The sequence below is a fragment of the Ceratocystis lukuohia genome, assembly GCF_044167205.1.
Source record: "Ceratocystis lukuohia strain C4212 chromosome Unknown Supercontig6_pilon, whole genome shotgun sequence".
Taxonomy (NCBI): Eukaryota; Fungi; Ascomycota; class Sordariomycetes; order Microascales; family Ceratocystidaceae; genus Ceratocystis; species Ceratocystis lukuohia.
The window spans coordinates 1,679,048-1,693,357 of NW_027263525.1; the positions used below are offsets into that span (position 1 = coordinate 1,679,048).

Consider the following 14,310-nt stretch of genomic DNA (forward strand, 5'->3'; position numbering starts at 1 on the left):
ATACCATGCCACCCTTCTTGATTTTATTGTGGGAAATAGGCTTTCTTAACGGCTAAACGTACGAAATAGTTCAAGTTAGCTGGTGCCTCCATGTAAATATATATGCACTACGGTGTTTAGCCAAGAGCCATAATATGGCATCGATTCTTGACATCTTTGTAGGAGATGGGCCTGCGGTGTACGGTGTTATTTCGGAGACCAGGAATTGCACAGTGAAATCAGCGCTTAGACACGTACTGTACGGTAAACCAACACCAAAGACCAACAGACATAGGATAGACCAGACAAAGGACAAACTAAACACAAAATGCATACAATTATTTCCTATCCCAAAAAGAAATCAATCCCTTGACGCCGGCAAACTGATGACGCAAACATAGCCAGACTCTATCGTCCTTTTCTTGCTACTTTCCTTCTTTCTTGTCGTGTCTATGCAAACAACTCGCGCTTGTCTAGAGCATCCTTCTTCTGGGCGGGGCCGTCGGAGCGCAGCCCAAGGTCTTTCTTCTTGGACTGCCGCTCCTGGGCTTTGTCGATACGGGTGTTGTGCTTAGCAGATCGCGCCTTGCGCAAGTCTGAACGCACCTGGTTTGGCGACACGAACTCCTTGTTCTCGTAGATGATAGGACCGCCGAACGAGCCCTCCTGTATGATGATAGGGGTCATGACAAAGCGGGGGCCGATCTCGACTAGCTGAACATCAGTGTTCAAACCAGGCATACCCGTATGTTTCTTGGTTGTCTTCTTGACCGTCTCTTCGGCACCATCAGCCGCAAGCTTGCCAGCCTCAATCTCATTAATCTGGTATGTGCGAACCCAGATCTTGCCGTCAACATAGCTGAAGCCCATCACATGATCGACAAAGGGCTTCGACTTGCGTGCGCCTTCCGGCACGCCAAAGGTGTGGAACATGAGTTCGCGAATCAGGCGGAGGTGAGGCTCGTTCTCGAAAGCGGAGTCAAAGGATAGGATGGGACGGGAGCCCTTCAGGCAGTTTCCGGTGAAGCGGAGCTCTTCCATGGTGTACACTAAAAGCAGCAAAAGGGCGCACGATTGTGTTAGTAGAGGGATATTTGAACGAGGCCAAAAGGCAGCCTTGGCCATAGAAGACAGAGAAGAGAGAAACGTACGACTCTGGATGTGCATCTTCACAGTTGGGCCGTTGGGAATCTTGCTGAACCAGCAGTAGAGGTCCTTGGCCTTGCGGGCTTCGAAGAAGAAAACATTGTTGCAGTTGTATAGCTCAGCCAGCTCGTTCAGCTGGTACAGCTTGGACTTAGAATCGAATTTGACGTCTTTCCGGGCATGAGGCATCATTTGCGCAAGATCATTGAGGAGGTGACGATGTCTGAATGAGTCGATTAGAGCGCAGTTAGTTTGAGGTTCACTAGTGCAATCTTGATGCGCTCATTGAAAATCAAATGCGCCGGTTTTGTTACGGGCTGATACACACCTGTAAGTCACGCCACGTGATGACAGAACTAAGACTCTCTGCTTGTTCTTGCGGGGTCCGGTGCTGGAAACTTCGGGTTTCCCCTCGGTACCGTTCGCCTTGGCAATAGATTTGTAGACAGCAGCCATTATAAGTATTATCAGAGAGAAGGCTATGTAAGAGCAGCGTGGAAGAAACAGGAGTATAAAAGAAGAGCTATAAGCAGCGCCAGCCAAAAGAGACTCTGATGTGTAGAGGCTGTCTGTTAAATGCAAAGTTTGTTTGGTCAATGGTTCGTGATGGATAGGTGCTCAACTATTTTTTCGCCTAGGGAAATTTTTGGGCAATGGAGGAAGGATGTTCTGTTATCTGATAAGATAGGGCTTATCGATGTGGAGATCAAAAGTCAAAAGTATAAAGACATATGATCACATCGAAGAGCTGTTGTTGACGATGGCCTTGAGGAAATTTACGTCCAAGCCAATTTTTTTTAATAATGCACTACTATGTATATATTCAATTAGATTTCACAGAGGGGGGAGGGGTGGGGAGGGAAGAGGAACAAAGAAGTACTACGCCAGCAAGATGCAAGGCCATAAGTTGATATCGTTATATCCGTTATCGCCATCTAATAGGCAGGCCAGGACCAAATAGGCAGGCCAGGACCAATAACATCCAGCCATCTGCCAACTAATCGTCTATAAGTAGTTGGACCGGCCAAGTGTCGCTTTGTTTCACCGCAAATCCGAATTTACGAGAGATATTGCTTTGAAATATTTTCGTTGATGAGCTCGCAACCAAAGAGAAAAGCCCCCCCTCCTCCTCTTCCCTCCAGCATCTAGGTCAAGGCATAAGGTTACGATGGCCGTGTTGTTTGCTCCTTAGAAACCAATGGTGACAATCCCCCTCAATCACAATGCAAAAATAACTGCCGCGCAAGGCGAGCTACATCTTCGTAGACAAAAGATAAAGATAGAGCCGTACATAACGACTAGTTTAGGGGCTATACGTTTATAGCCCATAGAACCAAGGACACAGATAACAGCAAACCAAGGAAAATAAAGGCATCTAAAAGAATAGCAATTGAAACGAAAGAGACAAGACAACAAATTTGCCGACGGGCACCAGCTCGCATTAGTTAGCAATAAGTATCAACTTCACGAGGCTGCCCTGCGCACATCCCAAAGCCGGTAGAAAAGAAAAAACATGGGCACAGCGGCAAAAAGCGAAGTGTCCGAGAACTTCATGAATAGCAGCATATCAAAGCATAACGCATGAGTGTAAGAGAGGGGGAAGAGGGAAACAAGACGCAGAAAGAAAGGGACGAGACAAGATAATACGAGGGACAGCAAGAAAAGAAATAAGGAATTTAGCAGCAGCCGCTCTTTGTGCTGGCATCGTCCGCAGGCTTGCTCAGCGAAATGTTGGTGCCAGCACCGATAGTTGCCTGTGCACCTTCGCCGCTGTCCAGGGCTTTGCTGGAGACAATGCGGTAGATCTCTGTGCACGACTGTGTTAATAAAATGCAACTTTGTACCTGAGCAGGCTATGAACGGGCGCCAAACAGTTGTTGAAACATGGTGTCACATACCGGTCAGAATGTTCTGGAAAGCAAGCTCGACGTTGCTGGCGTCGAGGGCGGAGGTCTCAATGAAAGACAGGTGGTTTTCGCCTACAAAGAGAGGGGTCAATATTAACTTGAGTGAATAACGGGCGATGAGAAAAATGAAAAGGGGGGGGAGGAGGGGGAAGTGAGGCCAAGAAAAGAAATGGTAAACATACTAGCAAAAGCCTTGGCTTCCTCAGTAGGCACGGCTCTGAGGTGTCGCAGATCGCTCTTGTTTCCGACGAGCATGATTACGATGTTGGCGTCGGCATGATCTCTCAGCTCCTTGAGCCACCGAGTAACGTTCTCATAGGTCTGGTGCTTGCTGATATCGTACACGAGAAGAGCTCCGACAGCTCCGCGATAGTAGGCAGAAGTAATGGCACGGTACCGCTCCTGGCCAGCAGTATCCCAAATCTGAGCTTTGATAGTTTTGGAGTCAACCTGGATGGAACGCGTTGCGAACTCGACACCGATGGTGGATTTGGAATCAAGGTTGAACTCGTTGCGGGTGAATCTGCTCAACAGATTGGACTTTCCGACACCAGAGTCTCCAATCAGGACAACTATTTGGTTGAAGAGAGAGAGAGCAGCATAGTTAGAATAGAGACATCATTATGAAAAGTTCGGAGCATAAGGGCGACAGGGAATAGCTATAACGAGGGGCTCATTGGCCAGTGGCGACGACAATTTGTGTGAAGATCGATGGGGGGATGAGGGAGGGGGTGGGATATCAACCTTTGAATAGAAACTGTTCAACCACGATAAAAGCGCCAGAAGTTAGCACAGGATCTCAATAAAAGGAAAAGGAAAGCCTGTCTCAGTTATGGTCAAGACGACATCAACAACTTTCGCCGTCATGCACTTCAGGGGCAGATATAGGATAGAACAAGACAGGACAGGAAAGAACAGCAGCGCCACGTACATCATACTCGTCGTTAGCCATGGTGAATGATTGTTTAGAAGAAGGATAATGGAAATGAGTGCGAAATGGAATGAAACAAGCGATAAATGAAAGGCGATGGTGAAGGTTTCGGCGGCGCAGAATGCAACGGGGCAAAAAAAACGATGGAAAATTATGTAGAGAGAATCAGATACGTTTTGGTTCTTGTTGGCGACACATGACAAGAAGGACGGATTGCAAGATAGTGAGAGTGAGTGGAGTGGGCCAGACCAAGACCAGCCCAGTTGGTAGCTTTGGGAGCCAAAGGAATGGGAGGGAAGGGGATAAGCAGCAGGACAGGCCCATCACAAGGCAGAAGAAAGTTAAGCTATGCCTGTTGCCTGCCATAGTTTAGCTGTTGTGGACCCCTAGCTAGTGCATTACAGTGACCAGATGCACTAAAGCATTGAAACAGCAGGGCCTGGAGCTAAGAGAACAGCGCTACGAGGTGTGGAAAATCCTTGATTAAGCCTAAGCCAAAGATAAAAAGAGGGGTGATCAATGGAGGGGTTACTAGCTGTCAACAGCAACAACAACAACAACAACACACTGGACAGGTATAATAAAGGAAATGAAACTAAATCGATGGGCTTGATAAAAGCGTAGACTAGCTGCTAGATTGATACTCAAAACTGCCGCCATCGCAACCACTATACAAGTCTACCACAATAGCACCAACAGAATCACGTGTGTGCAGCATCACGTGCGTCGGTATTGGATAAACATCCTGACTTTTCACTTAAAAGTGCTGGAATGCACAGCACAAGACGGCAGCCTGATTGGATCCGAAACGAAACAATCGAATTGATGCGACGCATTAAGCTGGGCGCCTACCACGAGCTAGCAAGCCAATCTTGTAAACCCATTGATATCAAGCCATCAACGCTCTCCATGCCTTCGATACCTTCGGTGCTCTCCATTCCATGGTGTTGACATCTATGTCTCAGGCGACAATGGGCTCGAAGCTCGAACATGCTAGACAACCATGCTCTCCCCCCGTATGTGACAATGCAAATAGGAAAATATGCTCGCATGCTCGCACTACATGTCCGTCGCTCAGAATTGCGATGAACGACATAGGACAAACAGAGACCTATTTGATCTGTTGACCCACCCCGCCGTCCGTTTGCTAGTGACAAATGGCAAACTGATTTCCATGGCGCTACTGAACAATTGCTTTGAATATCAGAATCATTAAATCATGTAGTTTTGTGTGTATATATACATGTACTTCGGGGCGCTGCATCCTCCGTCACTGCCTTTTTTTCTGTGCATCTTAATCTCTAATATCTCATCATTAACGATGTACAGCACCAAGAATGCCCAATATGGAAGCCGCGAAGGAAATTATGGGCTTCCTTCCAAACCTCCTTCTCAATTGGCAAAACGCACCACCCATGGCACACAAATTACATTGGGCCAAAAAAATCTGCCCAGGGTAATCCCATCATTTGCTCTTCCCAAAGTTCTCCGAGACCCACGGCAGCCGGGCCCAAAACGTCATACAGCTATCGTTACTCGACCTCCGAAATCATCGGCTACCTTATCCTCAACCTCTACCTTGCATGGAGCAGTGCAAAAACCACAAAGTCGCTCCCTCTTAGCCACCAAACAACAGGGTCACCCACAAATCCGCTCGCTTAACGATAAATTGATCAAGGGCCCATCACAGCCTACAGCGGAAACTAAGGCTTTCTGCTTCAGTTCTAATACACCGTCGTGTGCATCTATTCAGAAATCTGCTCCTACATGTACATTGAAGCCTGCTCCAAAAATTACGCCACATGTTGCTCCTAAATCTGCACATGAAGACGTAGTTAACGTTACGCCCAGATATACAGCCAGGGCTACCCCCAGAACCAAAGTTGAAACTATACCCAAAACTGCCCCCAGAACTTTATCTGATAAGCCCCCTGCCCTCAAAAAAACCATCACCTCTATTACAAGGCCCTTCCCTTCTCCCTCCAAAAAAACTGCTCCGGCCAAGGCTATCGCCTCTAAATCACCTAGCGGCTGTGGCATCGTCAAGTCTAAGCCCAAGCCCAAGTCTCCCTTCCTCCCCAAGGTGTTATCACAACCCTTAGCCAGAAGAAGATCTGCCTCCATGACTTCCAAGACAGCAGCAACAGCCACGGAAGCAGAGCATGCAAATGCCGACCATGCCACCAAGGCGGGTGGCAACATCTTCACCTCAGGGAGGCTCCCGCAAAAGAAGCGGTCGAGCATCTCTATGACTAGTCCAGATGCGCCTTCACCTACCACCCCACATGGCGACACGCGGCTTACCTCGGCAGCTTCAGAGTCATCTCGTGAAACTTCTAGAAAAATTATCATGAAGAAGCGCCGGGATCGAGCACCTGTTGAAAGCATCCAGCTATTCGAGATCTCGCAAATCCAAGAAACCGGGCTTGCCGATAGTCATTCTGTTGGATCAACCCACCCCAAACTTGACTCCGAGACCACAGTAGTCGACACAAACGACAACGTAGTGCTCATGAGCCAGTCAGGTTCATTTGAAAAGATGGTTCGCTTCGACAGGAATCCACACACTTGGGACTGCGAATCCACCCACGCCGTGGATGCCAAAGGAGAAGCAACTAAGTCTGTTCAGAACATCCCTCGCCATCGCCAGGCTCTTAATCCCAGGTCTTCGATCCGGCTCCAGTCTACTCTCCAGAAGGAACATGCTCATTCTACCGTGCTTCCATCTGTGGTTTCCATCAAAAAACACGTAGTTTTTCGAAACGACTCCCCAGTATTTCCATCTAGTCAACCTATAGAAGCTTTGTTTTCAGGCGTCAACACCGCCCTTGTCCCTGGATGGTTTGAAGCATTCAACGCCCTTTCCGGCCTTGAGTTTTCCCACCTATGCTCTATTCAAGCTCTCCAGAAGCAAATTCAATATATATGGCGCAGTGAAACTCACCTTTCATCAGGGGCCATCACATCTACCTCCACTCCTGACGTTCTAGAAAATGTTGCCCAACGTCTACGAATAGGGGCTTTCTGCGCCGTTTCGTTCCAAGGCCGGTATTTCGTAGTAATATACCCGTCGCACTGCCAGGTAATGAGGCTCGGAAGCTTTGGCCTAGAACAGCCTACTGGCACCGACGCTAGCCTTTACTATTTCATCTTTGAGATAGAACCAGAAGCCGTGCCTCCCATGCTGCCTATCGATCCAGTGCCAGACCCTAAATTCCATGAACGCAAACTTGTATACGAACGACTTTTTTCATTTGACTATCAGAGGCTTCTACCTACGAATGCGTCAGATCCTCATACCTCCCATGCCTTCTATCTTGTCTTCCCCCCTTCCAAGATAGACATGATGAGTGCCTTTTGCAGCTGGCTAAGAGAATGTAATCCCAAGTGCCGAATCCTAACGTCTCAACAACCAGGACACATGGACATCTTCAGACGAGAGGCAAAGTGCGGAACTTTGGTCATCCACGACAACGCCCTTTCTCTCATTCGCCACGTGCCAACCATGTTTGTGTTGCTAGCCACTAACAACAGTGCCATCAATTTTTGGTCCTTTAGTGACGCCAGCCAACTCTTTCCCTTGGTTCCGTCCACCACTGAGCCGGGTATCCGCTCTTCTCCTGCAAAGCTATCAATGACTCCTATCCTTGAACGAGGAGCCGCAATTCTCGTAACCCCCACCTTCATTTTGTTCAAGACTCATCGCTTCGTTCCCCTGCTCCAGTGGTTTAAGGATAAGTCATCTGATGACTGGGCCTACCGGATCGTTGTTCCTGCCGGGGTAACTGATCTAATGCTGGAACTAGCCGCTCAAGATGGAATTACCAATAATGTGAGACAAGATAGATATAGGGCCTGGGAGCTTCTATGTGAGCTCACAGAAGAAGGCATTCATCCTGAAGACGATCTATGTGGCTCCAAGGTAGTTGTCGCTCCAGATCTCATACATCCATATGATGAGCAAAGTCTGATCAATTGGTTCTCTACTTGGTCCATTTTGAATATTGACCGCCATCGCGAGTTTTTTGTTTTAGCTACACATGAAACAGATCGCAGGTCTTTCACCCATGTTGTGCTACCTCCTGTTGACTTCAAATCCCCGTCAAAATCAACCCCCAATACCATTTATGAGTCCTCGTCCCTCACTGCTCTCCGGTCTTTGGATGATCAAGAGATGGCTGATGCACCAACAGGGCCTCCAACCGGGCCAAGAGCCTTTAATAGTAGACTTCTCCCTAATGATCGAGGAGCAACAATTCATAGGTACCTTGAAAAGCTTCATGATAAAAATCGCGACAGTTTCTTACTGTTGTATCATAAGCCTGTTGCCTGCTACAATATAGAAACCAGCAATCAATTCGATGATCCTTGGGCCGACTACTCTACAACATTTAACGGATGGTTTAAGTTTTTGCGCCCATTTAACTGGAAAAAAAGAGCATACGCTGGCATGTTTTATACTCCTGCAAAATTGGACTCGGGTACCTCGAAGTTTACCCCTAATAAGCCATGGATCGGCATCTATCGCCCAGCACACCCATCACGCTGGCTACATTCTCACTCGGAGGATGGTGGCCATGAAATTATCATATGGGACCCCAACGCCTACTTACTACCAAAGAGGCAAACAGAGGAACTATTTATCTCAGACTTGGATAATGCTCATCAACAGTTCATTGAATTCCTTAAAGATCAAGCAGCCATAAAGGGCCAGGGCACTTACATTGAGTCTGTTTGGATCACAGGCTTCAACTTGCCCAGTCATTATCACGGCTTGCCTATTGATGCTACTCTTCTCACTATCGAGAATGCTATGGAACGGCCTATTGAGTTTCTTCCAAGCTCTCCCGCCCAGCTGAAGCAAGCAGGTTTTATCAAAGTCCAGGACTCGAATGCGCAACCACCATCAATCGCCGATTCATTTACGGCCACAAAGACCGGCCCCGAGCCTTCCATGCCCCCTACCAACAAGCCCCAGTACATGGTTGTGCACCCTCCACCACCACTTGAATCCGATGGGACTTCAACAGAGTATCGTAATCACTTCTACGATGCCGTTACTGAAGCGGTACAAAAAAAAGGGAGGAATTCTGTATTCAAATATCTATTCATGCCAACGACAGTTTGGTATAAGTCTCTACGTTATGAACAAAGGGATTATAGCCACATCATGGTATTGTCCTGGGGGCAGGCCTTCAAGAATCTTGGTATTTTTAATAGGAAAAAGGGGGAGACATAGGTAGAGGTCGTGATGGTGAAATGACCCTGCAAGACTTTAGCCAAACTGATGGAACATGGAAATATTAACGTATCTTAATTACGTTATATAAAGACCTTCTTTACATTTCTGCATACATACATATATAAATATACCCCTCTAGTCACTACTACTGATTCAACACACCGTCCATGCAAAGATCTCTACTTTCCATACACTCATCTTGTCGCCATCGGAAAGTTTCTCGAGCTCAACAATATGCCCTTCAACTTGCGAATGTTGTCCCGCGCACTTTGCATCTCATCGTTTTGCTTCTTTACACCAACAGTGTATCCATAATGACCACGGATGCCCAGGCTGTTGTCGTCCAGTGATGACTGCATGTCCTCAATGCGCTGCTCAAAGTCCGTCATTTCTTGCCATAAATCGCGCGCGATGCCGGTTTCCTGATCACCCAGTTCTGCCAGGTCTTCCGACATATCGGACACACGTGCAATTTTCTTTAGCTGTGTTTGAATAACCGGCTCGAGAGAGACCAATGCTGTTGATGACCCAGACTCCAGCCCGAGCCCTATCATGTTATTGCTGCCCGCTACTGTTGATGCTGTCGCAGGACTGTGACCTACAGGTGTGCTGGTCTGTGTGCCCATGTCACGACTAAATAGTTCGGCAGGGTCATCAACATCGCTCATAGTATCTCCGGCAAGAGCAACGGTAGTAGTAGATGACGCGCCTTCAGGCACGTGTGAAACACTTTTCTCAAGAAGACGCACAAGATCATCAAGGTTCCGCGACGCGGTTTTGTGCAGGTCGGTACGCGCATCGGTGGTGGCAGCGATCATAGGCTGCACAGTGTACTTGCTAGTGCCGCATACCAGGACTGAGAGGCCTGTGAAGGCATACAAAGTGTTAAGGAGAGTTCTGGTAGAGAGTAGGGGCTCGCGTTGTGGGGGCGAAGTGAAGAATTCAGAATATGTTTCTACGGGAATCGTATATGAGGGCTGGGTGTCTTCGGTAACTGATTGTTCGTATTCTTCGGTGGAGTCGATTGTAGCATCTGATGTGGATTCAGATTCAGGCTGGCGTACGGCCTTCGACTCAGCCATAACCTCGATCTCAGCCGCATGCTCTTCAGATGGCTTCTGCAAGCATATAAACATTAGCTAACCTCTCTTAGATCACGCGCGAGAGCTACCCATACGACTCACATTATCAGGTAGGGCTTCCATGGCTGTGTCGCCTGCTAGCAAAAAGTTTATCTGTTCTTCATTGAGACCCTTGGAGCGAAGAAATTCTGTTTTTCTTTCTTGTGTCGCGTCCTTCACAAGATCACTGTTAAGGAATCGGCGTGCAGTCTCCAGAAGGGTAGTCTCATCCTGTTCTACTACAGGCGCATTAGATGCCACATCAGGAGTATCGTTATCCGTACCAGTTAGTGGTTGCGTGATCGCTTGAGGTGCTTTGTGCTCGTCGTGGGGATTCATAGTAGTGGCTTGACTTGGAAATAAGAGAAAAATAGAGCTAGACTTTGTTGTTTTATTCATTGGACACGGTCAGGTTGTTGACTTGCCTGATTAGGGTTTGTATTTACTAGGTTATGACCTCATCTAGGAGCGATCCGATCTTCAACCTCGGCTCGTTGAGTTGACTTCAGTCTAAGCATTTTACAGAGTAAAAATAAAGACTAATTACAGTCCATGATGAGCGCTTTCTGGTACAACTTTATTCATTATTCAAGATTGTAGTGATTGTCTAAAGCGTTAAGTATTCGCAGGAAAGCATCTCTTAGGGTTACCCACGCTCAGATAGTCACGTGAATACTGTCCTTGTTCTTTGTTTGGAATCGCCAGCTTCAGGCGCGCTGGGTAATCAGTAAACGTTGAATTCAATCAGAAAGATCGCAATATTGGCCATCGGGTCTTGCCTTCATAATTCCTCTTAAAGACCTGCCTCTCGCCGAAAGCGCCATCATATACTTTTATTTGGTAAAATTTTCATCATTGCGACTTTATATTGTAAGATGTACTTTGTACTCTATGGAGTGTAGTCTCATCTTGGAACCATTAAGGCCTTTACTAACATTAACCCATAGTTTGATTTATCATCTGCTCTATTGGAGACCGGAATATCTTCAATTGGATGCTCCTATTGAGATTGTATCGCCCCTGAAAAATACGCGAGCTCTGGTACCCCTCGTCTATATAAGCGGTTCTCTCATCTAAGGCAAGCACTATTGAAATGGTCGAATCATATTCCTCGTCGCCCTCTGGGAAATCTCGCCGTGGTGCTGGCCGTGGCGCTATTAACCCCTATGCCGGTGGTGACATTATTGAGGGAAAAAGGAATCGCGGCGGCAAAAAGAATTACGTAGTCGACTCTACTGAAGATGACGACGATGACATTAATGCCGAAGGTGAAGATGAAGATGATCTTGATGCCGATGCCGATGCTGACGGCGATATTGACATGTCGACACCTGTTCCCACTTCAAGAAAGGCATCAAAGCCTGCACCCAAGGGCATCCTTAAGACGACATCTCGTACACAAGACGATGACGATGACGACGATGATGATGAGCTTAGCGACCCAAACATGGACTCAACAAACTTTGGCTACGAGAGCGTTGATGAGGATGCTGAAGGCGAGGAGGACGACGATGTTGATGCGACGGTAATGGGACGTGGAAATGATGCTGAGGAGGACGATGAAATCGACAGTGATGATGATATGGACATGAGTAGAGGCGATCCGAACGATCTGTCGCGCATGACAAAGCGGCAGCGAGCGCGTTTCGCTGATGAAGATGGCCTATTTATGAAACTATCTGATGGTAAGTTTGTGTGCTGAGCATGGGATGTTGAAAGCGAGTCTTTATTAATATTTGACTACAGAGGTGCAAGTGAAGAAGCATTTCACTGCCGAGGAGTTATCAATGCGCCGCACTGAGATGGCCCGACGTCGTCGCAATCTAAGCGACAAGCGTAACGAGGAGGTCAAGGTATGTCTACTAATGCTTGGATAAGGCCCGCCTATATCTACTTGCACATTTGCATTAACACAGCCGATCATCCCCTAGATGGAAACAATCAATAAACTGCTGAAAAAGCAGGCACCAAAGACAAACAAGAGGGTCAAGACAGCAGAAGAAGAGCTAGCGGAAGCAGAGGCAAGGCGGCCTGATCCCAGAATGATCAGATGGGTGAGCTCCAAGGTAGGAATTACTGTATCTGTACCGAATCAGATGCTGGAGAGTCCACTGAATGAAGCGTTTAAGGATACGATGAAGCCGTCATCTTCTGCTTCAAGCAAGATGATTGAGGAGATTGCTTGAGATGGCGGTTGAAAATGACTTACGACTGTTATTTATTCAGTACATTGTTTTTCCTAGTCTTTTCCTTTCTTTCCTAAGAATGTCCTTGAGAAGAAGCACACGTGAGATGAAGACAGAGGAGGCTCTGTGGGCTGAGAGAAGCTTTATGTCTGTTTCATTACACACCCTAGAAACATTCTTTCATCCAGTATAGCAGCATCTTCTTCAACTTAGCCTTTTATTTGAATTATTGCGTTTCCAATCCCGTTTTTGCTCGTTCCTTGCAGCAATTGAGCATGCTATTCGTCTTACTTATTCTCGCTATTTATCACTCCAGTGAGCCTTGCCCTTCCTTTCGCCTAAATGGTACGTTTTCTTTGATGCCATGGTGTCTCTCTTTATGCGGTTCCTAGCGTTTGATACATTGACGCATACTTCTTCTCGTGTCACTTCACTTAGATTTCGGCGTTTAGCACCTCCCGACTGTTTGCATAGAACTACATGGTTCAAACAGAAAGCATAGCGATTATACAGTTGTGAGGATTAAGAAGCAGGCCATTGGAAGTTGTGACATAGTGTGAAGTGGCATAACTGCAATACTCTTTGATGATGTACTTGTCATGACCAGCACCAGTGAAAATCCCGAGCCAGGGTTTGTGCACAACCCTAGAATGCACGATCTCTCAAGTCCCACAAAAGGCTGCGCAGTGAAAAGTTTTACCGTCTCTGGAAAGTACTTAAGATAGAGGGAGCTGACTATCTGGAAGGGACCCATGACACGGCTTCACCCAGATCATCATCCCTTCTCTTTGTTTCTCTGCAATTGCTTTCCATCACCGTTTTTCTGCCGCTTAATTTTTTTTTCGTGCAAACGCTTAGCCCGCCCTCCTTTACTTCTTGCCTTTGTCTACAAAGCCCTCCTTTTATTTTCCCCTCTTCTACATTTTTCACTCAAGCTTTTTGCTCTCTGCAACATTTATTTCCAGCAACTGGATTCTAACTAACGACGTCATACATAACAATATTATCTTTTGATCAGCCCATTGTGCGATTTGCCCTTTTACGACGCACATCCTCATTCTCATGACCCTATAAATCTTCGTTTGGAGGCCTTGTCATCTCCAGTCCAAACCATCCATCCAAGTCTTTGTACTGAGATCGGCCAATCGACTACACATCACCGACTACACATCACCACGTTTGCCATCGCTGGACGACGGCAACGAGGACTCCATTGCATTTCAATTTCCTGTCTGTCAGAGTGTATCTTTTTTACACCCCATTTATTATTCTACGGTCTAATTTGACTGCTTTGTATCTCTTTGGTCATACTACAATACAGAAACGGATTAGCTTATCTGTTTGGATCTGCTGCGCTTGCTTAATGCAGTAGCACGGTAAGAAATATTATCCCAACGCCCAGAAACCCAGTTCCCTTTCAAGGGTGAGGCCACAAGGACTTGCGGAATGACGCTGTCATGTGGCCCACTTCTCGTTTATTGCTCTGTTATGCTCCATTCCAGCTTAGACTAAGCCCTACTTGTTCCTTGCCTATCTTGTCGTCTTCCCCGCGCTCGCATGTTTTGGCTTCTCCCCCGCCCCCGGCCATCAATGCGATATTCCAATCGTGACTTGGCCCAATAGCGTGAAAGAAACGGAAAATGGCCACTGATTGTTGTACTACACTTATGCTTGCAATAGCTGTAGTTGTAGGATATTGGGGGGGGGGGGTGGGCAAGGACTGAGGGGAAGGATTGGGGGTCCTCCGCCTGTCACCTACTGCATTGTACCCAGACTGCCACCAGCACTATTTATTACC

The 14,310-nt window shown here is 47.1% G+C and overlaps 5 protein-coding genes across 5 annotated transcripts; 2 read left to right on the forward strand and 3 right to left on the reverse strand.

The window, feature by feature from the left end:
- Positions 1–429: 429 nt before the first annotated feature.
- HOO65_060397 (Ribosome biogenesis protein BRX1) lies at positions 430–1,581 on the reverse strand (the record flags this gene model as incomplete). Its single annotated transcript, XM_071003957.1, has 2 exons — positions 430–1,348; positions 1,454–1,581. 2 exons carry the CDS (start codon positions 1,579–1,581, stop codon positions 430–432), a joined length of 1,047 nt encoding a protein of 348 aa, XP_070857747.1.
- Positions 1,582–2,801: 1,220 nt separating this feature from the next.
- Positions 2,802–3,984, reverse strand: HOO65_060398 (Ras GTPase; the record flags this gene model as incomplete). The annotated part of the gene is made up of 4 exons (XM_071003944.1): positions 2,802–2,932; positions 3,024–3,104; positions 3,215–3,604; positions 3,888–3,984. The coding sequence occupies 4 exons, from the start codon at positions 3,982–3,984 to the stop codon at positions 2,802–2,804; spliced, it is 699 nt and encodes a 232-aa protein (XP_070857748.1).
- A 1,300-nt stretch (positions 3,985–5,284) lies between these two features.
- On the forward strand, positions 5,285–9,202 carry HOO65_060399 (Chromo domain-containing protein 1; the record flags this gene model as incomplete). The annotated part of the gene is made up of 1 exon (XM_071001128.1): positions 5,285–9,202. One exon carries the CDS (start codon positions 5,285–5,287, stop codon positions 9,200–9,202), a length of 3,918 nt encoding a protein of 1,305 aa, XP_070857749.1.
- A 197-nt stretch (positions 9,203–9,399) lies between these two features.
- Positions 9,400–10,665, reverse strand: HOO65_060400 (peroxin 14 17; the record flags this gene model as incomplete). The annotated part of the gene is made up of 2 exons (XM_071003927.1): positions 9,400–10,323; positions 10,390–10,665. The coding sequence occupies 2 exons, from the start codon at positions 10,663–10,665 to the stop codon at positions 9,400–9,402; spliced, it is 1,200 nt and encodes a 399-aa protein (XP_070857750.1).
- Positions 10,666–11,419: 754 nt separating this feature from the next.
- Positions 11,420–12,512, forward strand: HOO65_060401 (PAPA-1-like conserved region-domain-containing protein; the record flags this gene model as incomplete). Its single annotated transcript, XM_071003970.1, has 3 exons — positions 11,420–12,011; positions 12,073–12,179; positions 12,291–12,512. The coding sequence occupies 3 exons, from the start codon at positions 11,420–11,422 to the stop codon at positions 12,510–12,512; spliced, it is 921 nt and encodes a 306-aa protein (XP_070857751.1).
- Positions 12,513–14,310: the final 1,798 nt, after the last annotated feature.